Source organism: Taeniopygia guttata, chromosome 7 (assembly GCF_048771995.1).
Source record: "Taeniopygia guttata chromosome 7, bTaeGut7.mat, whole genome shotgun sequence".
In the NCBI taxonomy this organism is placed as follows: domain Eukaryota; kingdom Metazoa; phylum Chordata; class Aves; order Passeriformes; family Estrildidae; genus Taeniopygia; species Taeniopygia guttata.
This window is the reverse complement of record NC_133032.1, coordinates 37,402,924-37,429,776: the sequence shown is the minus strand read 5'-3', so window position 1 is coordinate 37,429,776 and position 26,853 is coordinate 37,402,924. Positions and strand designations below refer to the sequence as shown.

At 42.6% G+C, this 26,853-nt stretch overlaps 1 protein-coding gene across 2 annotated transcripts in view; it reads right to left on the bottom strand.

The window, feature by feature from the left end:
- Window positions 1–2,502: 2,502 nt before the first annotated feature.
- Window positions 2,503–26,853, bottom strand: part of EPC2 (enhancer of polycomb homolog 2) — a 34,779-nt gene continuing 10,428 nt past the window's right edge. For both annotated transcript variants that reach the window (XM_002198601.7, XM_072931750.1), the window contains exons 2-14: window positions 23,776–23,935; window positions 18,148–18,293; window positions 16,248–16,454; window positions 15,522–15,670; window positions 15,181–15,313; window positions 14,069–14,257; window positions 13,748–13,837; window positions 13,118–13,263; window positions 12,673–13,016; window positions 8,973–9,109; window positions 7,270–7,429; window positions 5,350–5,683; window positions 2,503–3,783 (exon numbers count right to left, since the gene is read on the bottom strand). In XM_002198601.7, the coding sequence (XP_002198637.4) occupies window positions 3,711–3,783; window positions 5,350–5,683; window positions 7,270–7,429; window positions 8,973–9,109; window positions 12,673–13,016; window positions 13,118–13,263; window positions 13,748–13,837; window positions 14,069–14,257; window positions 15,181–15,313; window positions 15,522–15,670; window positions 16,248–16,454; window positions 18,148–18,293; window positions 23,776–23,935 (2,268 nt within the window). In that variant the 3' untranslated portion in view covers window positions 2,503–3,710. The remainder of the gene's footprint in view (window positions 3,784–5,349; window positions 5,684–7,269; window positions 7,430–8,972; window positions 9,110–12,672; window positions 13,017–13,117; window positions 13,264–13,747; window positions 13,838–14,068; window positions 14,258–15,180; window positions 15,314–15,521; window positions 15,671–16,247; window positions 16,455–18,147; window positions 18,294–23,775; window positions 23,936–26,853) is intronic.

The following is a 26,853-nucleotide window of genomic DNA, read 5'->3' as shown; positions in this document are numbered from 1 at the left end:
AGGCTGGGAGGGTGGGGAGGAGCTGGAATGGAATTCCCAGAGAAGCTGTGGCTGTCCCTGTCTGTGGCAGAGGTGACTTTTAAGGTCCCTTTCAACATAAACCACTATGGGATCCAGGGATTCCAAAAGTGCTTTGGTTACTTTACTCCCTGTTAATATCAGATTTTAGTCCTATTTAACCTACATTAATTTATTTTTATTTGAACTGGAGTTACTAAGTTACAATACAGGCTGATTAACCGAGTTAAATTCATAGCAAAATACAACTTACATGTGTGCTCATTAATTTTATGAGATGAAACCGTTAAAAACCATCTAAAGGACACAGAGGTCGCATTTAGAGATGGAGCAGGTGACTGAGAGACAAGTCACTGAGAAAACAGGGAATGGATCCTGAAACTGCCTTTTCCTCCTGGAAGGCACTTCAGGAGCAAATGTTCTGTTCAGCTCTCACATCAGGGAATGACATTTTGGGCCCTGTCACTGCAGCAGGATGGCACAACCCAACCAGAGGAGGGGTCTCCACATCCCCCCACTGCTGCTGGGTCCCCCAATGTTTCCTGCATAATTGCCTGCTTGGATCAGCAGTAATTATCTCCCCATTTCCTCTGTTCAGATGGAAACACTTGGATCTTCACAAAAACCTCCCCTTCCCTCATCTTCCTTCTTTCCCAAGCAGCACTTTGCTGCCTTTAATTTACCAAGGTTATTCCCAGTCTTTCCAATTAAAGGGAGAATGTTGCAGACCCTCAAAGTAGCAGAAGCATGAAAGTGAGCTTTGAAACTGTTTCTCTGCAGGCAAATCCAGGGAGCCTGTTGGGATGACAAACACATAACCAAAACTCCAGTCAATCCATAAATAAATAGAAATCTTATTAATAAGAGAAAGAACCAGCATTTTCTAGTTCCTGACATTTAAAACTCTGCACCTGACACGAAGCCCAGCATAAACTGCTTAGATAAGCCAAGATTGCACAATTTTACCTGAAATATATTCCCAATACACAACAGAACAGAAATCCCTATTCCAACCCTGCTGCAGAGATGCACAAATAAGGAAATTCAAATTGAACATCATATCCTCAATACATTTAAAGAATACAAAACCACCTCAGTCAGTGGCAATCCCAGCTGGACAAAGGATTTTATAGCACTAATCCCACCCCCCTTTTTCTTCTTTTTAATGAAGATTTCCACAGCCTGCAGCATCATCCACCACTCCTCCCCTCTTCCTGCACTTGAGGCTCTGCAAGGACTGTTGCAGCTCTGCTTCACAGGAGGTTTCACCACCACTAATCCTTTAAATGAAAGCCATTCCACATCTGGCACTTACCATCAGAGCCTTGGGAGTTCATGCAATCCTTCTCTGCACCTCACATATTCCCAGAATCCATCAAAAGTTTGAAGCTCCAGCTAAAGGTTTTTTAAGTAATTAGATGAGGATTAGACTACACGAAATCAGAGATACACAGCAATCTCACAGACATCTTCTGGCCAATTTTCCCTGAAAATGATACACTGAAAATGATCTTTGTAGTGAGAGGAGGCCATGCTAAGTGTACAGCTTTCAATCTGCAGAGGAAATTACTTCCCATTTTCATTAAGCCTCCAAAGGGTTTTGGGGATGGTAGTGAAGCAAGGTTATTCCTAGATACCAAGGAGAATATTTTTTATCTTTTACACGCTCATATTTCCAACAATTCTTTCAGAAAAAAAATTCACTTACACTTCAGACTATCAGCCATTCCCTGAAATGAGCCCAGCTCTACAGAAAGCCTGGAAAGATCAGATAAAGTGGAATTTTCAGGGAGCAGCAATCCCAGAGAAGTCACAGGTGCCCCACAAAGCTGCCACCACCCCTCACCTGACCAAGGCAGCGTCTTGGGTTCCTCTATTCCCAACAGGAATAATTTAGCCTCACCTCTCCCTGCAGACATCATGTGGAAGAAAAACAGAGCATCAGTTAAGCAAAAACCAGGTAATTTTAGCCATCTGAGTTTGTCATCAGCTCCCAGGATTTAAAGCTCTCCAAGTGTTTTTACCTGCCAGGGCTTTTAACTCACACAAGGTAAAACAAAACAGGTTTGAACACAGCTTGGATTAAAAATAGTTCTTTATACAGAAAGCTAAGATGGAAAACACACTGACTGAATGACACAGGCAAGATTTTCCTGGGAGGGTTGGTCTGGACTAAACAGCATCTCCAGGTTCCCTCCAGCCTCAGTGATCCTGTGATTTTAATACAGAAACACCCAAACGTAGAGAACAAACCAGCAGAAATTCACCCCATTTCTTTGGCAGGGCAAGAAACTCTCATTCCCCATTTCCCCAGGTCTCAGGTCCCATCCCATCCCTCCCCTGGCACAGAATTATCACATCACCTGCAACCTTCTGGAAATAAGTGCATATGCTGGGACCAAAGGCTCAGAGTCCCTGAGCAGCCTCCAGAAGTGCTGCTGTCCCTGCTTGCACACTGTGAAATAACCACATATGCACCATGGCCAGGTTTTGATATGTATTTTTATTTCCCTGCAGTTTTCACTTATCAAGAACAAGTAACAGGGAAAGTTGTCTGAACTAGTGCATAAACAAACATTCGGAAACACCACTACACGTATCTAATGTACAAGAACCGTATAAAAAAAGTCACTAAAACACTACACTACCAAGGTGTCCAACGCTTACAGTCAGACTTTTTCCAACCCGTTACTTGCCTTGTAGCCACAGGAAAACTCTCCAAAATTGAAAAGACAATCTTGCCACAACCCTCCCTCCCCCCCCACCACCTGGGATGGCTCGATAGCTAGACATCCAATAATGAATTATTGCAATGATATAGAATGCAATACATACCTGGTAAAATATCCTTTAATGTGGTGTGGTACAGTTTGAAAGCCGGTTAAAATACGCAGTCTTCGGATAAAATGGCATCAAGGTGAAAATTTTCTCAGATCTGCACATTTGGACATGTGCCAGATGCATAATTTTCCTAGTCAGTTTTTTTTTTACCTCTCCTGTGTAATTATTTTTTATAAACTGGTATTATAAATAGAAATATACATTCAAAATATATGGAAAAGTGAGTTACTACATTAAATTTGCATGTATCGATCCATCCCTTTCCCCTGCACAGTAATAGAAAATACTATTTTGCCTTGAACTTCATATTTGACAGTGAAATGCCACTAAAGTATTTACCAAAAAGTCCATCTAGTCAAATTGTGAAACAAAATGAACCAAGTGAAAACTTTACATTTCCTTTAGAAAAAAATTACAAGAATTTTGTTTCCTAGCTATGAATCTTTAACTTTTTTTTTTTAGACACAAAGTTGCATTTATTTGTACAAGATACAAAATGTAAACATGGCAAAATAAATAGTTTAAACAAGTGATGCAGGATCCCATGTCATGCTCATGATCCCATTAAAGAATTATTTTTTAATCCATTCAGTTGCAAATTCAAGTGCAAAAGCATGATGATGAATATCTACTATTCAAGTAACAGAAATAATATTGATGATACAAATAAACTATTTTACAAGGTAGTGATTTTCCCAATTTTACAAAATTTACATTATATATCGACTTAATACACGATATAACGGGAGTCCATGGGGTCTGTGTGAGCTCTGTGACACAGAGTGCTGCGTTTGCACTCAGCTGGAATAGGAAGGAGCAGCCCATGCCCCAGCTGGGGACGTGCCTGGAGGTTATGTCACTTCCATGGCCACTGTGGTCTCTGCGATGCCGTTCAAGCCCAGGCGCTCTGGTTCATGGTTCTCTCTGCAAGGCAAGGAGGAGCCACAGTCATTCTCACTCACTTTCAGGCATTGCTGTTGTCTTTTCACACAGCTCTCAGCTGGACTGGGCTAAGCTTAACACACACACACACACTGCAAACGTGGTTTGGAAGTAAATACTGGCATTCAACAACTGCTCTTCTTCAACAGTGCAGTCCCTTCTGAAAGATTATTGCATTTAACTGTCCATTTCCAGCCTGAATTATGGATTAAATCCCCAAAAGTTCTTCTGATATGATAACTCAGCACCAGTTATTCTGTTAATGCACCAAGTGCTGTAATTCCCTGCCCATTCTGCTTTACTCCTCTACTGATATCCATTTTTTACTTTTCCAATTGACAAATATGACTTTGTTTTTTGAAACACCATATAATCCAGGAGAGACATCCAACAAAGCCTAAATATTGCCATTTTCAGAACAATCTGCCAATTGCAAAGCTCCTGCCACTCCTATGAAACATCATCTAAGCATCCTGAAATAGCAGTGCTGCTGTTCAATGCGAATAAATACCTTCATGGCTGGACTTGATGATCTTAAAGGTCTTTTCCAACCTAAACAATTATTAATTATGATTTTATATGTAAGATATGGGCTGCCAATTACTGTGATTTTATATATAAGATATGGGTTACCACTTATTGTGATTTTATATGTAAGATATGGATTGCCACTTTTCTGGTGTGTGTTTTACATAGGTATGTAACACATATATCCATATGTAAATACAAAAATACATGTGCCAGACTGTACCTTACAATATTGCTACACAAGTTAAAGGGAACATGAGGGGAATTTGACAGACTCCACCTGAAAATGCTGCATGAGCAGGGACAAATGAAATGGTTAAAATACAAACATGGCAGAAGTTGACCAAAAGTACACCAAAAGGTGTCTAAAGGCAGGGCAGGTTATTTGAGGGGTTCATTTGCACAATCAGCTCTTGTGCTTTGCCATGGCCATGCTGGAGGTGCTGAGTGTGTTCTGGGAGGTCTCTCAGAGGTGGAACAGATTCCCTCTAGCACAGAGCTGGCCATGACCATGGAGAGGACACAGGCTGAAGCTGCAGCAGGGGAGGGCTGGTGGGACATCAGGAAGGATTCCCCCATGGCATGGGCTGTCAAGCACTGCAACTGCCCAGGGAGGTGAGACAGGTGGGGTCAGGCCCTTCCACCAGGCAGCACTGACAGAACCAGAGGACACAGCCTCAGCTACGTCAGGGAGGGCATAGGTTGGATATTAGGAAAAAAATTTTCACCAAAAGAATAATAAAGTTCTGGAATTGTCTTCCCAGGGAGGTGGCAGAATCACCATCTCTGGGTGTGTTTAAAAAAGCACAGGACATAGCACTTGGTGCTATAGCCTAGCTGAGGTGTCAGATGATCTTAGAGGTCTCTTCCAGCCTCATCATCCTGGGATTCTGTGAGGGAGGCACTGCTGAGGTGGCACACAGTGCTCTGCTCTGATGAGGTGAGGACGAGTCCCTGACTTTGGTGATTCCAACCCAAACAATTCCACGATTCCAAGCACACTGCCCTGTGGCCACTCACCTTGCTATACTGCTGATGGCACTGCTGGGAGTTACCTTTGGCACTCTGTCCATGCTGGCAGCAACTGTGGCAAGTTTTAAGGCTGTTGGCGAGGGCGCTGAAGTCCGTGTATTGATATGAACATTGACTGGAGACACAACACTGACGTTGTTGAGGTGCACGGCGCTGGGCAGGCAGGAATTGTTCATGGGGAGAGGCTGGGGGCTGCTCGTGCACAAGGCTGGGATTAAGTGGTTTGTGGTGCTGTGGCCAACTGTCCTTACAAGCTGTACAGTTGAGATCCCTGGGCTGGATGATAAAGCCATGTTGGTGGAGTACAAAGTTCTGGAGGTTCCTGGTAGGCAGAAGAAATGGTGGGTGTTAAAAACGTGACGTTTCTTAGATGAAAAGCCAAAATTTAACTTCAAGGGCAATGCTTTGAGTGTGTAAGTCATTAATGTCCATATTTTACAGATTCACAAAATGGAAAAAGTGGCAGCATGGCACACTGCCATTGATGCCTTAGGATTTAGCTTTTATGTATTTTTTAAAATATATTTTTTAAATCCTGTACTACTTTAGGGTATAACTCTAAAAACTCCAAAGCCTGTCAAGATGCTATTCTGTTTTACTCAGACAAAACAATTCCTCTAGGCCTGAAACTCAGACATCTCACTGCCTCAGGTTCCAAAAAGTATAAACAAAAGTGATTTGGGGGGGAGCAAACTGGGGGTATTCATTACCTGAAAATGTAATTGGAGGACTGGTCCACTTACATATCAGGGGTTAAAGTTATAATTATCTGAAACACTCATGACCATCGTCCATTTTGGGTGTAGCCTCTTGGAGGCTTCTGACTGCCCAAGGTGCATATATTGAAGGCATTTAATAAATACACACTTTTATTCTCTAAATCTTGTCTAGCCTCTTTTCCAAGTAGCCACTCCAAGGCCTCATCATGTGCCTGATCTTCCAGCCTCAAAGCACTGCCCTCTTGGATAAGAACTCAGAGAATTACACACAGATTTCTCTCTATCTCTTTGCTGGAACTGCTCCAGTTTATTGATTTTATTCAGTCGAGTTTCTTCTCCCTCTATTCATTTCATATTATCATTAACCCAGCCTGGCAGAAGGTCTATAAAACTAATCACATCATTAGCTGCTAAAACAACAAATTACTTTAAAAGCCTCTTCTTTGTCTTGGCAGCCCAAAGCCCATTTGCCTCTTGGCACCGTGGAGACGGCACCAGCACAAGCAGCACCACAGGAGGAGGGCTGGGAGGGGGCACCAAGTGCCCATGGCTGCACTTTTTGGGACAAATCCTAAATGCAGTGCAACCTGAGGCTAACAGTGATGTCAGAAGAATTGCCAGTAAAGGCTGGTTAGTACATTGTTGGCTGAATATACAAGTGAGGTAACAACCAAATAATGAATCAACTTCTCCATTTCCTTCTCGAAGTACTTTAATGCTTTAAGCAGTTGATTTATTCTTTCATTACACATTCACATTGGTTTTAAAATACTGTCATTTAGACTTTTGATCTGAACAGATTATTAGAAGATAAAGACTACCAAAGGAAAAGCAAAGAATGCTCTTCCAAGGTAAAGAGCACTTGGTGGTTTTATATCCATTTTAACAACATCTATTGGACAAGGCTCTCAGGCACAGGGGGGGATTCTTGGGGTTGTCCTGTGCAAGGCAAAGAGCTGGACTTTCATCACCCTTGTGGGACTCTTCCAACTCAGGATATTCCATGATTCAAACCACTGCTCCAAAGTACTTCAGAGAAGAATATTTAAAACAATCACAACTACGAGATTTGATATTTTTTTGTTGTTATTTCCTAATATTTTAGAAACCAGCAATAAGATCAGATGATAATTAAGAGCAGCTAACATTCTCCGCTCACTCCAGGCCAGGATTTTCCAGGAGCCCTCACCTGAAGGCTGGACAACACCGTTGATATTGTTGTGGCTGGTGTTCTGCTCCTTGGCTCCCTCGCTGCGCCCGGGGCCCGGGGCACTGACCACTGCAGAGGCAGCAAAGTGGGCACTGGCTGAATCCAGGGTTTTGGACATACAGTCAGAGGTGCTGGAGCCCTGCAGGAAGAGAAAAAGATGCCTCTCAATCATCCAAGTACAAAAGGAAATATGCCTTAGGATTGCTACAGCACACATGTAAAGCAAATAAATAAACACAGCTTCGAAGTGTGACCTAATGCTCCACAACATGGAATATTTCTGTGTCACCAGAGTGATGAGAAGTTGGAAATCCATGTCCAGATGAGGGTTAGCAACTGCTGCCCAATGCAGCCAGGCCAGATCTCAGCACAAATCCCTCTGGTTGTGTGGAGAGGGAAAGGTTCTGGGGAGAGCTCAGAGCCCTTGCAGGGCCTGAGGGGCTCCAGAAGAGCTGGAGAGGGACTGGGGACAAGGGATGGAGGGACAGGAGCCAGGGAATGGCTCCCACTGCCAGAGGGCAGGGATGGGTGGGAGATTGGGAATTGGGAATTCCTGGCTGGGAGGGTGGGCAGGCCCTGGCACAGGTTCCCAGAGAAGCTGTGGCTGCCCCTGGATCCCTGGAAGTGCCAAGGCCAGACTGGATGGGGCTTGGAGCACCCTGGGACAGCAAGAGGAGTCTCTGGAAGACCTGGATGGGCTTTAGGGTCCCTTCCAACCCAAACCACACAGGATTCCCTATGTTTGGAGATGTCTCCTCTAAGAAAACAACCATGTCTTAAACCCTCTCTGCTCTGTGTCCAGGCAGCTGCAAATCTCAGGGATGTGCAGGGTTTGTGGTACCTCCACTGTGCCACAGAGTAACTGCCCAGCACATTCTGGAATCCCACTCTGTTAGTGGAAAGAGTCACCATTCTTACTGGAAAGAACATTAATTCTGCAATTTCAATTTATATGAACTAAGAAAATGACTTTGCACAGAAGCTTGAAGTGCTTTAAAGATCCAAAATTCATTTGTTTTGTTTAAATATTTTGGCATCGTTTCTTTACACTTACAAAAAATGTCATCAATATCTGCCAACACAGAATCCCTGATTAATTGAAATAGAAAACACTGAGGGGAAGGGACAACCAGCACAAGCAATTAGAAATAAAATGCTCAAAGTAATATACATTTTCCTAGTAACAGACAACAACAGCTTTTAAACTTCATTGGGAAGAAGCTAACAGAAAACTAAGAGCAATGGAAAAACGTTTTTTTTCTTTGCAAGGGATTCCAGAGAAAAAATGGGATTCTTTTAGAAGCCAGAATATGCAAAACTCTTTTTTTTCCTCTCAGAGGTACCAATTTTTAGTGCTCACTGAATATCTGTTCATAACAGAACACATTACCTCAGAAGGTAATTTTAACAAAGTCTCTTCAGAGCACTTACAGGCAGGAGGACAAAACCATTGAAAACAGGGAGAGTTGAGAGCACACACTGGTATTTTCACACTGATAACTCTGTGGATGCAGGTAACACATTCAGCTACAAAGTCTCTTCCTCAACTTGTAAAATGCAGCCAACTTGTTATAAAAACCCTGAGCAAAGTGTTTTAAAGTCCCTCTAGAACATCCCACACTTGCTGGTGTGTCACATTTGGATGGTTAGAACACAAGGAACATGCAGGGTGGGAGCAGTACCTGTGCTTTCAGATGTGTCTGTTGGGAGGAATGCTGAGATTGCTGCTTCTGCTGCAGCTGGGCCAGCTGCTGCCTCTGCATCTGCACTAACTGCTGTTGGTGTGTCTGGAACTGCTCCTCTGTGATCCCCCCTGTGACTACAGGAAAGAAAGGAGCCACAGTTACACAAACACACGTGGAAAAGGCAAGAGTGCAGCTAAGGTGGCTGAAGATGATAGAAATCATGGCAGATGCACCCAAAATCTTCACAGGTTATGTAAAGGAGAGGTCAAGCTGTGTTTGTTTGTTGGGTTCTTTCATGGAATTAATTTGTAACAAAAGAATTCAGAGCTTTTGTTGCTTTTAAGCAGTTTCTATCTTCGGTGGTTTTATCCCCAGTAGCTTTAGGCAAAAGCTCAAGAGAAATGATTTTCCTGGCTTTCAGGAAAGAAGCACAGCCTGAAAACCAGAGCTGAGGACAAAGCACTCTGGGCTGAGCTGGGTGCTCCTCTCCCAGTGAACACTGGCAGAGGATTCCTGGACAATTTCCCTCCCCACAGCCCCTTGTGGCCCTTTGCCAACAGCAGAAAGGACCCTGAGGGAAGCACACGTCTGGCATGGGGGATTTTCTCTGCCAATTATTGTTTTAAATGCACTAAGAGTTCAGGGGTGCCCCCAGTGAGTCTATTTTTGAGAACCAGGTTAATGCCACCCCAGTAATCTCACAGGTCCAACACATGAAGGGAATTAAGTTAGAAAAGCTGGTTTTAATATTCTCCCCCTGGAGAACTGGCACACGTGGTAAACTGAAAGTATTGACAGGGGTTTGATGCCAACACCTGAGCTATGTGCAGCTAACCCAGGACCTGAGTTCTCTGGGGAGCAAGTGAAGAGAGAATTCCCTTCTCAGAGATTCCCATGAATGCATTTCAACACTTGAACTCTGTCTGTGCAGGACTGAAGCTGTGCTGCACCTCAAACAAACACCTGGATTCTCAGGAACATCCTCCTATCCAGGGGCACTGAGCTAACATGAAAACACAGAGTTTTATCCATCTTGCAGGGTTTGGCTCTTCCATTGACCACTTTTAGTACTCAGGGTTCTCCTGAAATTCCATTGGGAAAAAATACCAGAATCAGGATTGCTTAGAAATTAAAACTGAAACTTCGTTACTGCAGCATTATTAAAGCAGGTTTCAACCTAATTAGGAGAGCACTTAAAAGTCCAATTATTTAAAAATTATTCCTCTTAAACTCTACAAATATTATAATTTCCAACCTAAGATTATTTTGCATTTAGCTTTACTTTGTTCCTCTTGCAGATTCTTACCTAGAATTTAATTCCAAGTTAAATCAGCTCAACCTGCTACATTCCCTCACAAAACACATGGCATTGCTGAAGGCACCAGGGCCAAGAACAGCATTATGGAATATTACATCTATTTCTATTTTTAAGTTCTGAGGTAACAAGTACCAGAAAATGTGTTTTGTTTTATAGAAAGCTGTTTAGGAACAAGGTGAGATTTCATGTTTTCATTCTCCTCTCCTTCCCAGTTTGTCACAGACCACAAAGTCATGGAAAATTCTATTACAGGCTACAGGGAAGGTAATCCAGAATTCAGTATTCCCTTACTCTGCCTGTATGTGCCTGAATTTCAGGTATTTACCCAGTGGCCAAGCTGTTCACCTTGTTATAAACCAGCAGATGTTCATTAGCACATTAAATATCATTTGCTTCTGCCAAATCAATCACCTGGAGGGTCCTGGAGAAAAAAAAAAGCAAACTTTGACCGTGTCCCAAGGCAGAGCTCTGAGCAGGGTTAAGAGCTCTGCAGCTTCAGGGGTTTTATTTTATCAGAGCCTGACTGGGCTGAAAAACTGCACCACAAAAGAGGAAAAAAGTCTCTTCAGCTTTCACTTCCAGGCTCCTCTCTCCTTGGAAGAGAGTTCATGCACTCATTATGTATTTTGAAGAAAAGTCTAGGCACTGGCTTTTAAAATTAAAAAAATTCTGTCTATACAATCCATTTGAGGAAATATCAGAGTTGCTTTACTAGTATGGGGGACAAATATGACAGAGGTAATTTTAAATATTCTTGTGTACCAAAAATCAAATGAACTCCCCAGTTCTCTCTAAAATAAAATAATAAAAAAATAAAAATAATAATTTTAAGTACTGCCACCATTTCCTCTGGAAAGAATATCACAGCAGCTGTAAAAATAACTGATTTCAACAATCACTTCCCAAAGAGAATGACTTCAATAAATGCAGTGACAGTGCCTGTGCTCACTTAATGCACAACCAGACTCTGACCAGCCCTTTAAAAATGTATTCCCTATTTACTAGTGAGAAAATCCATCAGCAGTGCCTCTTGCTGGCTCAGTTATTTGGGGAAGAATTCTGCTGTCTATTGTGTCTGATCCTGTTCCACAATTGCAGGATCTGGTTTATAATTTAAATCTGTGACAAAAAAGGTCCTCCCCAGCCATAAATTCCATGCATAATGTACTTCAACTACTGAGGGATTTCCATTTAATTTGAATTTATTCCTCAGATGATTTCTAAAATTATACCACGAGTTTATTACTACTCCTCCAAAAAATGGCTTAGATCCATCAGATTTGGTTTTATTCCTTTCTCAGCTATTTTTTTACCAGCTCTTGGTGTTTATCCCCTCACATTGAGCTGCCCCTTTCTGCCCCAGCTGTGATTCCTCAGGCCTTCAAGGTCTTTCAAAAAATAATTATAGAAAATACATAATATGTTATATCTGCTTTTTCTCATGCAGCAAGAAAATGCTCCTGTGCCAATCTTTTCATGGCAGAGAACAATCTAAAGGTTACAGTGACCAAACTGAGAAGCTGGGGAAGTACTGGACTGGAATAAATATTCTGTGCCTCTGTCAGAACAATTTAACAGTACCCAGGAATTACAGAGATACATTATTGGAGAACAAATATCCATTCCTGCAGCTTTGAGAGAGATTGGACATTCCACAGCCACAGCCATCAAGGAATTCAGAGTCAGTCTATTCTGTTATTTAATTATCCTGGTGAGCAGGGTGGAGGAGGGACATACTCAGCTGCTTGCTGTGGTAGGAGATCTCATTTGCTGGATCTCCAATTTTTCAGATTTTTGAAGTATCAATGATTATGATTCTTTCCTAATTATAAAGAAGTGACAGTGTTAAAACTTGAGCCATTACAACTCCAGCTCATTAAGTGATGCAAACAGTGCTCAATTTAAGCTTAAGGCAATTTTTTCATCGCTGGATGCTTCCACTATCAACATTTTTATCATTTTCAGACCTTTTCATGCCAGCTCAGGGCACTTAGGACCTTCCTACATTTGTCTGAGTCAAAAATGAAAACTGCCAACAAAAATGAGCCACACCCACCCTCCCCAAGAAACCACCAGATTTGTTTTGCATGCATAATGAACATCCTTCTAACCTTAAACAAGGTTAGGCCAATTAGTGCCATTAAGATTTAATTAGACCTAAACAATTCTTCATATGAGCAGAATCCCTGCTTTGAATAATGTTTGAATCCAGCACTTCAGATTCTAACGGGAGCAAAGCAGGAGGAAGAAGTGTTTGTGGGAAGTTTCTGGATGTCAGGCTGTAGTGGTGGTTAGGTCCACACCAGTGCAGAACATCTCATCAGATGAGAACCAAAATTCAGTATTTTAAATCCCAGAAAAAGCCAAATCCTTGCCTACCTGATATGCCATTCTTGCTGGTGTTCAATAAAGCTACAGATGCTGCAGAGACTCTTTTATTATTCACAGTCTGCCCTGCTTTCCTTGAGGTACATTCTTCACTATCACTGTCCTGGAGATTGAGTAGCCTGGGCTGGAAACACTGCAGTCGACATGATCTGATATTGCTTAGGATTTCAGGAAGGGACAGTCTGTTTTCACAAGGTTTATTGGAAGCATTGGTCCGTGAAAAATTAGAAGAAAAGTCTAAAGTCTGGGAAGAGCTTGAAAAACTGCTCAGCATTTCCGGGTCAATCTGCCTCAAGACAGGATCATGTTCTGTGGATATTCGGTCCATGATAACCCTGATTAAAGAGGAGGAGGAGAATCATTAGATTCATCATCTCTCTTTTAATACTTTTATCCTCTGAAGGGGAATGAAGAATTCAAAAGAACCCAACTGTACCTTCCACCCCTGCCAATCCTCCTCCTTGCAAACCCTATACACCTCCTTGGGATTGTGAGGGTTGTAAGGCAATGCCTGAACCTCAGTTTGTCCAATTCTGCCAACTCGGGGCTTTCGTACGAAGAATTCGTTTGGTCCAAACGAGGCTGTGGAGAAAGAAAAGGCAATTTTATACTCCAGGGGTGCTCTGATCAGGGCACTGCACAGGCTTCAGGACAGAACATGTGGTTTACGTTGAGTTAACCAAGAAAAGCTTCAGTAGTTAAAAAATAAACTCTAATATTTAGGCTGTTAAATACTCTATGTCTAACAGCAATTAAAAGTTGGAGAAAACGAAAATAGAAATTTTCAGTCATCTCAACAACTTTGGGCAAAGGAATTAATTCACAGGCTAAGGAAAAAAAAAAAAAAAAAAGGAGGGTGAATTCTAAGCAAGTGGGAAGTTCAGCTTGGACCCTTCAGAGCCAAGCAGAAAAGGGGATGTTCCTGCAATTGTCTCTGGACTCACCAAGACATCAAAGCTTTGGTGGAGGGAGTGGAACAGAACTCCAACACTGGTACTATGCCAACCTGAATTTAAAGCAACCACCACTAAACCAAACAGCACAGCACAATCCTGCACATTCTTACAGCATAATACTGGCATCCTGCTCTTCTCCTGAAAGCACAAGGTCCATCAGGATCGTTTTCTTCTTCTGCTTCTGACACTGGTGAGGGTACCTAGACCAGAAAACAATGTCATTCTCCCAGCTGCCACATTTGTGTAATTGTATTTATTTTAAAAGTTGGGGCTTATATAATGAGAACTGCCATGTTTATCACAGCTTTGAAGGAAAACTGAGTTTACACAAGGAGCTTTTCAATATAGTCAGAGTTGGGAATATGGTGGAGTGGCCATATGGCAGCTAACAGGAATCTCTGCCTCGTGTACCCTGAGGTTTTGGGGGTTACCTGTGGGAACTCCTCCTCATCAGAGCTGTGGAAGTCGTACTGTTTGATGTCACTCTTGCTGAGCACAGGCAAGGGCTCAGCCAGGGGCTGAGGGGTCACCACACACTCCAGTTTGGGCTTCTTCAGGTACTTCTTCTTCTGCCGGACCACATCGGACACCTCCTCCTTCAGAGAGGAGTGGTGAGGATGCTGCTCGGGGAAAACAAACAGAAAATTCTAAAAACTAAAGCATGAGCAAATTTAATTACTCAGGACAGGCTGTTTGTCTTCCAAAGGCTCTGCAGATATTTGAGACACATCATACAAAATTTACTGAACACATTAAACCACAGAACCTCTCCTCTGATTGTTTATTACAGGTATTTATTAATAATCAGAGAGCTCTCAACCCATGTCACTGCCTGAGGGGCTCCTCACTCTGCACTACACTCAGTGTATTGTCACTGAAATTCCTCTTCCAATTATTTTCTGAGATCTCATTTTTCCCCAGCACTTTCAATTTTCTGAACTGCTCAGACATGTTCAAAAGAAACTATTTAATTTGTTTCCTGTTTCTCACAGAGCTGACACTTTGGAACAGATGTGATGGTATTTGGGCTGGTTGTTTAAGATTTTTCTCACATAAACCCTTTGCAGTGAGCAATTATTCCATCGATACTGAACTGTCCACTTGAACACAAATGTTATTAAACTTCAAAGCTCCCATTTGAAAAGATTATTTCACTTGCAAAATTCTCCATTTGAAGGAGAAGCACCAGTGCAGCTTTAAAAAGTGTTGAAATTTACCCTGGATTAACACTCACCAGTAACAGCCTGACTGAAACAAACTCCAGTAATGGAGCTCAGCTTGGGAAGCAGAGGAGAAACACCAGGAATGCCAAAATTCCTGGAGAATCAGGCATCCCGGGGTTTGTGTGGAATCCTGGGACCACTAGGTGTCGCAGGTGCTAAATACAAATTTCCAGAGGTCTTCAACTCCCAGCCTCACCCCCAAGCATTTTAACTCCTAATATTTCAGGTTATTTCTTCAGGGACAGGTCTGAATTCAAAGCATATCCAAAGGGATGATGATCCCAGGAACAAGAGACTCAAGGCAGGGAAAAATATCTTACCTTAACTTTACATTCTTGAACTTTGTGGTGGTTCCCATTGTGGAGAGATGATGGAGTTGTGCCCATGTCTTTTTCTGGTCTGTTCAGCTTCACTTCATTGAGGATTTCACCTCCATAATCACCCAAATGGTACCTGAAAAAGCAGGATTAAAACTATAGGGCTGCATTTCCTCTGGGAAATGTCTGAAAGCCACAAACCAGTGTCTTGCAACTGTCTACACAAACCACCTCTATTTTAGTTTTTGAAGTTTATGCTGCTACAATAAATAAAGTATGAGAGATGATTTCAAAGCCATTTAATGAAAATTTAAAACCTTGTTTTTTATAGTCTGGAATTTTACCTTTTCTCCACAACTTCCAACGTTAAATGCAACAGCTCCCGTTTTGTTTTCTCTCTCCTCTTAATCATCTCCAAAATTGTTATGGCTCTGCTAAACTCCCTCCTTAATTTCAACATCTTCTCATAAGATGCTTCATCATTCTTTCGGTTCTGTTGAGAGATGAAACAAATTTAGTCAAAAGCAAAAGCCGTGGGACACAAACTGCAAAAATAAAGTTATATAATGCTGCTGCAAATGAGGCTCATGAGGACACTCCAAAGCAGCTTTTCTTAAAGCAGATCCTACTTGGCAAACAGAGCCACAAAAAGCAAACAAACCCAGTTTTAAGAGTAAACTTTGCAGCCATTTCCCCCCATGTGTTGCTCAGATTTCTGACCGACCCAGTGGAAGTTTGTCAGAAGAAGGAATTCAAGCCTACAACACTTTCCTCACCTTGATTCCCCACACAGTAAGGCTGTGCATGTGTACAGAGCAAAATACTGGGTGATTACGGATTTCCTGGTTCAAATCATTCCATGCTACAAATACAAAAACTGGGAAATTGTTTCCCCTTTTACCCCAGAAAGGAAAGCTTCCAACCCAGCAGGAAGTTGGAAGTTGCTCTGAGTTTCAGCTCAAAAAATGGATGGACAGTAAATTGTCCCCTGCAAGATGCTGGACAGGGATCCAAATTATCCCTACCACCAGAGAAATGCACAATTCCAACAGCAAGGTCTGCCAAGTCACCTTTCTGGTCTGCATCTTCTCAGTCCTCCTCCGGAAGGCCACGTAGGGGTCGTTGTTGGTGGAGCCATCCCTCTTCTCCTGCTTGATCTGGGGGATGAGGGAGGGCCCCCGGCAGTTCTTGCGCTTCCTCACCCAGTAGTCATAGACAGCCTTGATCAGGTAATCGTCCTCATTGAGCAGCAGTTTGGCCTCCTGAAGGGTTACAAGCTGCAGGGGAACAGGGACAAGTCCAGTTCAGAGGGGGCTGCAGGGGAAGTCACCACACTCACACCAGTTGTGCACTTTCTGGATAAACTTTGTTATTTTACAGCACCAGAGTAAAGGGATGGAAAAATACTGATGGGAATTGAAGCCACCAGTTGTTCTTCCCAGGTCAGTGTTCCCAATTTTTCTGAACCAGCAGCATCTCTTTCATCCACTGGTCTAGAACCCCATCAGTCTTTCACGGAATCTGAAAACACTTTGAAGCAACTACAAACACAGGATAGAGAGAACTTACTGCAGTCTCCAGTCATGATTTGGGAATCACACACAAAAAAAGTTTCTTGCTGGTTAACCCTTATTAATGTGTAATTATTTGCAGCTGTATGTTGATGCCCCTAGAATCAAATTTACTTCTTAAATTATTTCTCTCCCCAGATGTTTACTTTGTGATAGAACAGGACAATGCCCATCCCTGTTTTTTCCAGCCGGGAGACACAAAGATGTTCACTTGTTTGCCAAGTTATTTCAGTAGGTGGTAGCTCTACACATTTAAAGATCATTTAAAGATAAAAATTAAATCTGTGTTCAGCTTTTTATATGGAAATCACACTCTAAGTTGCAAAAGTATCACTAAATAGTACATTAGTTTAACAGGCGCATATAATCTTCAACCCATTCATTAAATAAAAAAGAAAATAGTACCTAGTATTACTTAAAAAGAAGTCAGGCAGCACTTCATCTGCCCCATAATTTGAAAAATATCAACTGAACAACTTAATTTGCACTTTTGCAATGTGTCAAACTTTAATCTTGTCCCTATGTTAGGAGAAGCAAAAAAAGGAAACAACACATTTTGGAAAATTAAGGAAATCCTAAGTGTAACCATGGCTACTCTGCAAGTGTTAATTCCAGCACAAGCAGAATAAAACCTTTGCAATCTGTGGTAGAATTAAAAAAGCACTGAACTGTTGTTTTTTTTTAAAAAGGAAAAAGTGTTGCATGTAAATCACTTCAGTTTTGTTTCTCTTTTGCTCCCTTTTTTCCATTAACATATTTCTTATCAAAAATAAATCACCTCTGCCTTGAGTGCACAGCTGGGAAAGACAGACAACACTGAACTAAATCAGGTTGAGGAACTGAGGCAGAGCCATGGATCCCACAAAAGATTTTTCCCTCCCACAAAGCCTCAACTCACTGGGAAATAACTGCACCTGCTCAAACTTGACTTGCACAAACTGATCCCTCACGTGCAGTTTTGGAGTAAATATTTTGGGCTGGAACACCCTCCTGGAACACCTCAGGGTCTGATTTAACACTGGTACAAGTTAAATCACTGTTTGTGCTTCTAGCCCTCAAAAACCAACCAAAGACCATGTCCAGCAGAAACAAGTGTAACAGAATTTAGATTCTCATATGTTTATATGAGTGCCAACAGTGGTAAAACAAGCTGTGTGTGTCTAACACACTGTGGTCAGGAATTAAAATTTAAAATCAATCCCTGCAGCCCCAAAAGCTCCTTCCCCACCTGTTCTATCTGAAGTTCCCAATATTGACACAGGAGACAGCAATGTGATTTCTGTGAAACTGCAGACTCACACAAACACACGGCTCCTGTTAGCAGGAAATAAAACCAAGCACCCAGCCAGAACCACCCCCCAGGAAAGCAAAACCTCTCAGTGATTTCTTCACACCATACCTGACTAGAACTGGCTTTTTCAAGTCTGTCAACCATTATTTCAAACTGCAGTGGCTTGATTTCCATCTTCCTGTTCAGCCTGTTCAGAAGGGTCTCATCCTCAGAGTCCATATCATAATCTGGCTGTTCATTGTCCAGATTAAAGGCTGGAACACAAGACATTGAAATGCTGGGTAAGTAACACACTCTGGACACACATCTGCAATCAGAAACCAAAAATGACTGAGCAAATTTCAGACCAGCACTTCTCTGCCAGAACACTTCTTTTATACTGAAAAGTTTCCCCATGTAACACACAACAAGGAGAAGTTGATTGCCTCCAACTTCCAATATGAAAGGGATCCAAGAAGTTTTATTTGAAGTGACTTGAAGGGGTGATAGGCACAGAAACTTTGATGTGCTTTGCAAAACAAGAGCTAAGATGCTTGGCAGTACTGATATAATATAGCTCCTCCAGAATACCATGCTAAGATAATAAGAATTAAGAGCATTTTCAATCAAATCCCAGATTTGGACACAAAGCATTTACACTGAAGTTCCACTAAATTTCTGTTGCCCATTTTTAAACAGTACACCAAACCTAAAGTGTTAAAATATTTAATAGACAAAACTTTTTCTGGTTTCATGTAACTGTAGAAATCCTACACCAATCCTATGGGAATTGTTACTTCTCCAAAACCACCTCAGCTGTGGATACAGAGCCTGACAATTCCTTCAGGCACTCCAAATAATCAGTTCTCAACTTCTCAGCAAAACTCATGTCTTTATTACTAATTGTGCTAATTAGCTTCCTCACTTGACAAAGTTCCTGGTGCTGCTAAAAGCAGAAGGAAGTTCTCATTCAGGTAACACAGCAGAAATACAATTTTAGAACAAATATGAGTAAATTGCACATGACAGTAAGAACTGTTAATAGAAACATTAATTGTACACCTAATAAAACCTTGAAGGGGTGACACACCAGGTATAACACTCCCAGTAATTCAATCAGCACTGCAATAACAGCAGTTAATAGGCCTGATGAAACATATTCTATTCTTAATAGACAAACAGCACTATCTTATCTTCCTGCTCTTAACTTGTGGCTATACCAAATGCTAATTTAAAAACCTCTGCTACTGAGCTGCCCTGTGTGCTTTGAGAGCACCTTAAAACAAAACCCTGGAAAACCAGAAGCAAAGGAAAACCCCAAAAAAAGTCTTTAGAACAAACCTCAGTACTTTCCCTGCCACAGGCAGGTGGTCAGCAGTGTCCTTCCACATCTCAGCCTTGCCCAAGACCATCCTCTCTGTGACCCAGTGCAATAAACGAGCTAAACCACTACCAGTGTTTATTTATTTATTTAGGCACAGAAACTCAGCCAGATGCAGCTGGGAAGGGCTAAAAAGCAGCTCCTCAGCATCTTCAGCTCAAGCTGGTACCTCTCAGAGGAGACACTGCCCAACTGTACCCACTGTGCCAACAGCACTTGGCCAGAAGAGCTCTCTGACCCACCACACACTGTTACAATTTAGCTGAGAAGAAAATAATAACAGGCTGTAACCATGTGTCAAGAACTGCTGGCAATATTAATTCAGTAATACAAGTGGCATGGCAAGTTTATTTAAGACACTGTCACTGGGCATGTGACCAAGAGCTCTCCAACAATTAACTGTGCATGAGACTTCAACTGCAGCTTTCAACATCACATCTGCCTCTCCAGCAGATCAGGAAAACCATGAAAGGCCACAAAAAGCTTCTTTGCCCCCAGGCAGATGTTGGTCTCACATCAGAAAAGATGTCAACCTATTGCCTGTCAGTAGATAATTCAATAATCCCCTGTGGACAAAACGTTTCCAGTCAGTTTTTCCAAGCCAGAGTATCAGTGAGCAGGAGGATCTGTGACACAAGATGTCGTGTTGTTCACCTGGAAATTGTGAGCAGTGCCAGGAAACTTCCTGTCATTTCCACAGTGGGAAAAGTCACTAAAAGGTCATGAACCATCCACAATAAAACCAGGATCAAGTGAGAGGCAACCAGGAGACACCAAGACAAGCAAAAAGAAAAGGCCCATCCATTCAATCAAAAGGTACCTTAAAAATCACCCCCAGGAGCACACTGTGGATATTGGTGATGGGTCTCCAGGAGGGAAGGCAGGTCACTCCCAGCACCTCTGGTGACCTCATGGTGCACCTCAGCTGGAAGCAGGAGGTCCCTCCCTATCTCTGCTCACCATTTTGCTAAATATTCAAGATAAGATAAAAGGCATCCAAACAGGTACTTGCCATTATCAAACAAATCCAGTCCCATTTTCCCAAACAACCCCCCATCGTTGCTGTGAGAACAGCAGTAGCCCTTGTCACACTTCTGGTGCTCTTCTGCCATCAGCAATGTTCTGTTTGTTGTGCCCTGTGTTTATCAGTGCAGCTCCCTTGCAAAGAGGGGGAGGTTTGCATGGGGTGCAGGTTAATGACACTGCAGGGATGGAAGCTCCACGTGTTTCAGTGCAGACACGATGGCCACAGGCTCCCAGCAGCCTGGAGAGGTGTGAGGTCCTCAGGAAATGCAAAGTTGTGGGAAGTGGATTTGCAGAGAATTCTTAAAGCCAAGAAACACTTATTACATATTGTAATTAAGAAACAGTTGACTTCTGATTGTGACAGCGTGAATTATAACATCTGCATTGTCTCACCCTTCATAAGAGACTGAAAATAGAATAATGTTTTTAAAACACCTCTCAGTTACCCAGAAAAGGGCCCAATCCAACAAATGGCTACTACTTGTCCCTTGGAATTCATCAGCCCAAAGCTGCCTTGTGCCAGCTCTGGGACACCCATGAAGTGTCCTCCTCCCCAGTGTTCATTTACCACTCCTCAAAACCCACCTTCAGCAACATCCTTACTACCAGATTTCTTCTTTCCCCAAGCACTGAGTGAACTGAAATTGTTCCAGAAAAAGCCATGTTTCACCCTGGAGCTGGCCTGCAGCGTGGCAGCTCCCTGGCTTCCAAAGCCATCACAAGACCCAGGTGTTTATGTGCCAGGGATGGAACCATCCATCACTCCCTGTTCCTGCCCCTGCCATGGCAGCTGGGCGAGCTGCTCCAGCAAGAGAACCACCCACATGGACACCTCCTGCTAAATCCTGGGATGAATCCAGCCTTTCTCCTCCAGAACATCTGCATTTCTGCAGGGCACTGTCAGGCAGGCCCCAGTGACCCCACCTGGGAAGTTTCTCCAGGGATGCTCAGGACTTGCTGCTGGTTTGCTGTTAGAAACACATCCCAGTGACCCCACCTGGGAAGTTTCTCCAGGGATACTCAGGACTTGCTGGTTTGCTGTTAGAAACACATCCCAGTGATCCCACCTGGGAAGTTTCTCCAGGAATGCTCAGGACTTGCTGGTTTGCTCACTGCTGTTGCAAACACAACATCCAGTTGCCACTCTCTGCCACTACACCCACTCCCAGCAGTACCTGCCAGAGGGATTTGCTTTTTTTGTTTACTTGAGCTCCCCTAGGACCCAGTTTATCCCAACTCACACAAATGCTATTTGTTTCTCAGTGAAGTTACACTGAGCTGGGTTTAACTTCACTACATTAACTCACTTCATTTAGCTAACTAAACTGAGGCTGTGGCTGCACACTCAGGAAGCTCCCACTGAAACCAGTGCTTCCAGTGCCTTCCCTCCCCAGCAAACCACAGCCCTGCCACCCTCTTGTGCCAACAGCAGCACCCAGGCCTGAGCCAAGGCAGCAAATTGATAAACACTGAGGGTCACCCAAGCAGAAAATGAAAGAGAAACTTCCTGCCAAAAAGTTCCTCTCAAGGATGACTGGAGTTCATTCCCCACTTAATGAACATTGTTTCATTGTTTCTGACTCATCTTCCATCCCCTTAGCTCTAATTTAGGTCCAAGTTAACCAACTTAATCTCTTTGCTAATTATCAATAACTTAAAATGCATCTCCATGCTACTGATGTTACAAATATTCTTGGAAAATTACAAAGCATGCTGGAATAATTAGAATAGTTCAAGGTTTTTTTCTTTACATTGAACTCAGCATCACCTGTGTAGGTGCCACTGAGGTTGACTAATACCTGGAACTTTGCTTATTCACAAATTACAAATAAATTAACTTTTCCCTGCTTGGAACCACTGATCTAAATAAACAAATGTAAAAAATATAAAAATCTTGGGCTACCAGAATCCCAGCAAAACATAATTTGCCAGAAATACCCACCAGTAAGTATGGATTATAGTATGTGTCCTCCTGGCATTTTCTATCAGTTTACATAACTTCCCTGGCCAAAGTGGGTATTGCTGCTATTTGTGCTTTAAGTATTAAAACAGAATTTCTAAAAAGTTTATGTAGCATAAAGCTACACACCTAGTCCATCCAGAATATGTGGGAAAAATTATCTTGGAGCAGTATCTAGTATTTATCTTCAGCTCAAATACCTTCTGAAATTCTGTCCAGAAAGACTGTGAGTCTCAACAAGACAAAGAAAACTTTGGCATAATATATTTAACATTTTTAGACGTGTTGATTAACAGTATTCACAGTGTTTCTGGCATGTCCAACAAAGAACAGAATAAAATACATTCCTCCACCACAGCTTGGTTTCAGTTCATTCAGCCTGCCTCGCTTCCAGGTTTGTTTCTTTTATTAAGGAGAGAAACAATTCCTTTTAGTTGATTTTTCTCCATCACCTCTATGGTCCCTATTGCATCATGAACACTAAGTACATTATTTCCAAAATCTCCCATTTTGTAAATAAATGGAGAAAATTGGACACTTCACCACGCTGGTGAGAAATGATGCAATAATTGAATCAAAGGCTTTGCTACAAAGGTAACAGCTGGGAGGAATCCAAGTGCCCAACTAACCCCCTGAACCACATCCTGCAAAGGACAAACATGAACTGTGTGCCAAGGAACAACTGAACTGCAAGAGAGTCACTTGTCAACAGAACATCAACCAAACGAAGTGGGAAAATCATCCACAGCCCACAAGCTTGGATTAATGAGATTGTGTAAAACATAAGCCAAGTTCATGCAGAATATTTAGTTTTATCTATAAAATAAACTCAGAGTTGCCTGCTGAAATGGAATTGCTCAGTTTTAGCCAAACTCAGAGAGAAGTTACCCAGAACAGCCTGAACCCCAGTGGCAGCACAGCTGCCCTGCCAGAACTCTGCTATGAGCAGCAGGACAAAGGCTGAGTTCATCACAAAAACTCTTCTGGTTTATGGATCTGCACTTACAGAGAACTTTGGAGTTAACAGGTGAGCAAGACAACCTCTCTCCTGCCCCCTGCATCAGTGTAAGCACCAGGCAGCTTCAGCTCCCCTTCTCAGGACTAGGAAGGACAAAACCACCAGAGTGACACTGGCTCAAGAATACTGGAGGCCCAAGGGCCAGGATGAGGCTCAGCAGCTGCTGCACATGGACAGAGCATCAGCAGAGCCAGAGCCAAACCCCACCTTCACCAGCCACTCAACTCTTCCAGAACTTGAGGAGATACTGGAATTTACATCTATAAATGGATCTCTGAGCACTGCAGCAGCTCTGACCTCAAGAAAAGCTTCCTCAGGTTAAATAAGGAGGGGCTGAACAGACCCCACAACAATCCCAGTGCTGGAACTCACGTTGGATGTGGATGAACTGCTTTGGTTGCTTGAACTCTCCTTTGTACAGACGATTGTAGTAGTTGACATTGCTCTCTGCTTCAGGGACTGGGATAACCATGCTCTCCTTCTTTTCTCTGAAAACTTGCTGTGCTGAGATGGCCCGTTGCAAATGATGTTCCTGCAAGGGGAGAACAACAGAGTTCATTTAAGTATCTGTACAAAGTGCATGTAAAGACAGGCAGCCTTTCCTCCCACTGTTTTCCTACAGGATAACAGAGTGGAGGCTTTGCTGGGTTTTAGAGGCCAGCAGGATGCCTGATCCCAGGTGTGTTCTCCATTTTTTAAGGTTCCTAACTGATGGGAATCTTAAAACTGTAGTGAATGAACTACAAACAGATGAAGAGAACCCTTTGCTCAGATATAGCCCACACCTTCCACCAGACTGGGAAAAAGACAAACATTCAAACTTCACAAAATAACCTCAGCAGAAAATCAGGGCTGGGGAAAGCCATACCCACCCAAACCTGTCAGAAATTAATGCTTGCAAGATCAGGCCTTTAAAGTCAAAAGAACAGAAATTTTCATCATTCCTGTCTACGCAGCAATCCTTACTGGCCTGCTGTTAGAAGTTTAGCAAGTTAAGAGCAACAGGAAGAAGAGCTCTCACAGAATAACACCTGAAAAGCAAGGACTCCCCAAAGAGGTATCCCTTCATTTTATTCTTGCAGGACAAAAGTCACAAATTCCACAGAATCACTTCAGGTGAAACAGAGATCACAATAAATGTAGCAGGTTACAAAGATTTTTTTTTCCTACATGATTTTATTAGTTAATTTATTAGTAAACTCAGTGGCAACTATCTACCGTTGTGAGTCAGAGCTAAGCTGTAACTTCCCTCTTGAAAGACTTTTCACGTTAAAATTTAAACCACTAAAAAATGTCTCAGGCTAAGGCACCAAGGCTGCCTTCTGTGTGTCCATGGGAGTGACATTCCTCACCAGGACAGATCTCAGATCCTCACAGCCCCTGGGAAAAGTGAAGTACCAAGTTCTCCAAACCCAGTATAAACCAAGCCAAGTGCAGTCTCCCAGCTGAGGAACCAGGAGTGGAACCTGGAGTGAAGGTTTTGATCTGCTTTTACTGCTCTTCCCCAAAGTTTCCCAGATTTGAGGGGAGGGAGGGTGAGCAGAACATCAACTGGAAAAATCCAAGCTCAGCTTTGTCACAGATCCATGGGACCTTACTCTGCCTGTTCCAGGGGCTGCAGGTTGTCCCCAGCCATTCCTACACACCCCAGTGCTGGGAACAGCACTTGTTTGAACAGGGAAAAACACACACACACACACACAAAAAGGGTTTGCTGCTCTCTGGCTTTGCAGGGTGCCCCTCCCCACAGTTACCACTCCCAAGAGGCCAGGATCAACACCAGGAATGGGAAGGTGCCAGCATTCCAGTGCCTGGCTGGCACTGCAGCCTGGCACACACGGCAGTCTGGCACTCACACACTCTGCTACCCACTTGGAAATTCTCTCAAGAACAAGATTTCTTCCTCTTTAATTCTACAGAACAGTGTTCTTAAAAAGGGGGAGTGAAAGAAAACCCTTTTTAAATATGTAAATGATACTTAATAAATGATCCCCTTTGAAATGTTAAGATTTACAGAAACACAAATAATGCAATTCCTGCAAAAGCAGAGCAGCTTTGGGAATCTCCTGCAGCAGATGAAGCAACATTAAATCAATCAGGCTCCCAAGTGAGTGCTATTAGAATTAAGACAAGCATGCAATCCAATAGCTGCTGTGATCTGCCTGAGTTACTCCACACTGAGTAAATCTGTCACTCCACCATTAAAACGTGTCTTGGAGAGCTTGGCAGTGCTGAGTAATTCAGCTACACAGAGATGGTTTCATTTCGGGGCTGCTTTCAGCTGCTGTCCCTGGAGCTGTGTACCAACAGCCCAGAGCACAGAGCTGCTGGAAGGAAGGCTTGGTCTGTCCAAAATTCACAACACCTTCTGGTTCTGCAGCCCACTGAAGGGTCACTGAGATGAGGGATTCAGGCTGGAGCTCCCAAGGAAGGCTGACAATAGGTGTTAGTCTCATTTCACTACAAAAAGCCTTGGAGCAGAGCACAGCTTTCAAACAGAGATTTCAGCTTTCAGCACTGCTGCTGACACTCCTCCAACAGCAGAGTTCCAAAACACATGGATAAACTATGTCAATTTTAAAATTAGGGAGGAAAACCTCAATTCTTTCTGCTGAGCATCAAGTACAGGAAAACTGAAACTTTAACTCCTGAAACAATTCTGGTGGTTTAAACAAACCATTAAGATCTTTACAGAAAAGCTGGGTAAATTAAATGGATTAATTAACCCTGAAGTAGTGTTTTTACAGATAGATTTATCACCAACACAACTTTTGGTCTAGTTTTCACTTTGCTCTGATGGTTTTGAAAGACATACAGTATTTTAAGCTCACACTTTGTTCTGCAGTAGGGCAGATACAAAGTTCCTACACAAAATAAAGGAGCATTAGAGAACCAGTGATGACAGCAAACAGAACGTGCTGCCATGGGAATAAAAAGGGACCCCTGACAAAGAGTGATTACCCATTAATTCCTTAAAAAGCACATCCAGACCTTTCTCTCCAGTATGAAGACAAAATTTCAAACAAACACAGCTTAGACTGGGCTATTTCTTCAACCAGCAGCATTAGAGAGATGTAAATGTTTAGTGTGTGTAACACTGCTGCCTGAGCACATTTACACATTAAACCAGAGCTGCTCTCTGAACTCCTCTGAAATGCCACAATCCTTGCTTCCATTGCTCCTCAGGAGGAAAAAAAACCCCAAAAATTCCTGTAGTCCTGGTACCTAAAATACTCAGTTTTGGTTGCAGACATTCAGAGCCAGGCCCCATGTCCAGCTGAGGGCAAAGTACCTTCACTGCCATTCCCTTCATCCCTGAAACCTCACAGATTTCATGTTCCCCCTCAGCTTCCTAGCTGGGAATTTCTTCACTACAAAACAGAGGCAAACATCAGTAATAATCGGGTATTGATCCTCTTACCCTGAAGTTATTTTTGTCAAGCTGTAAGG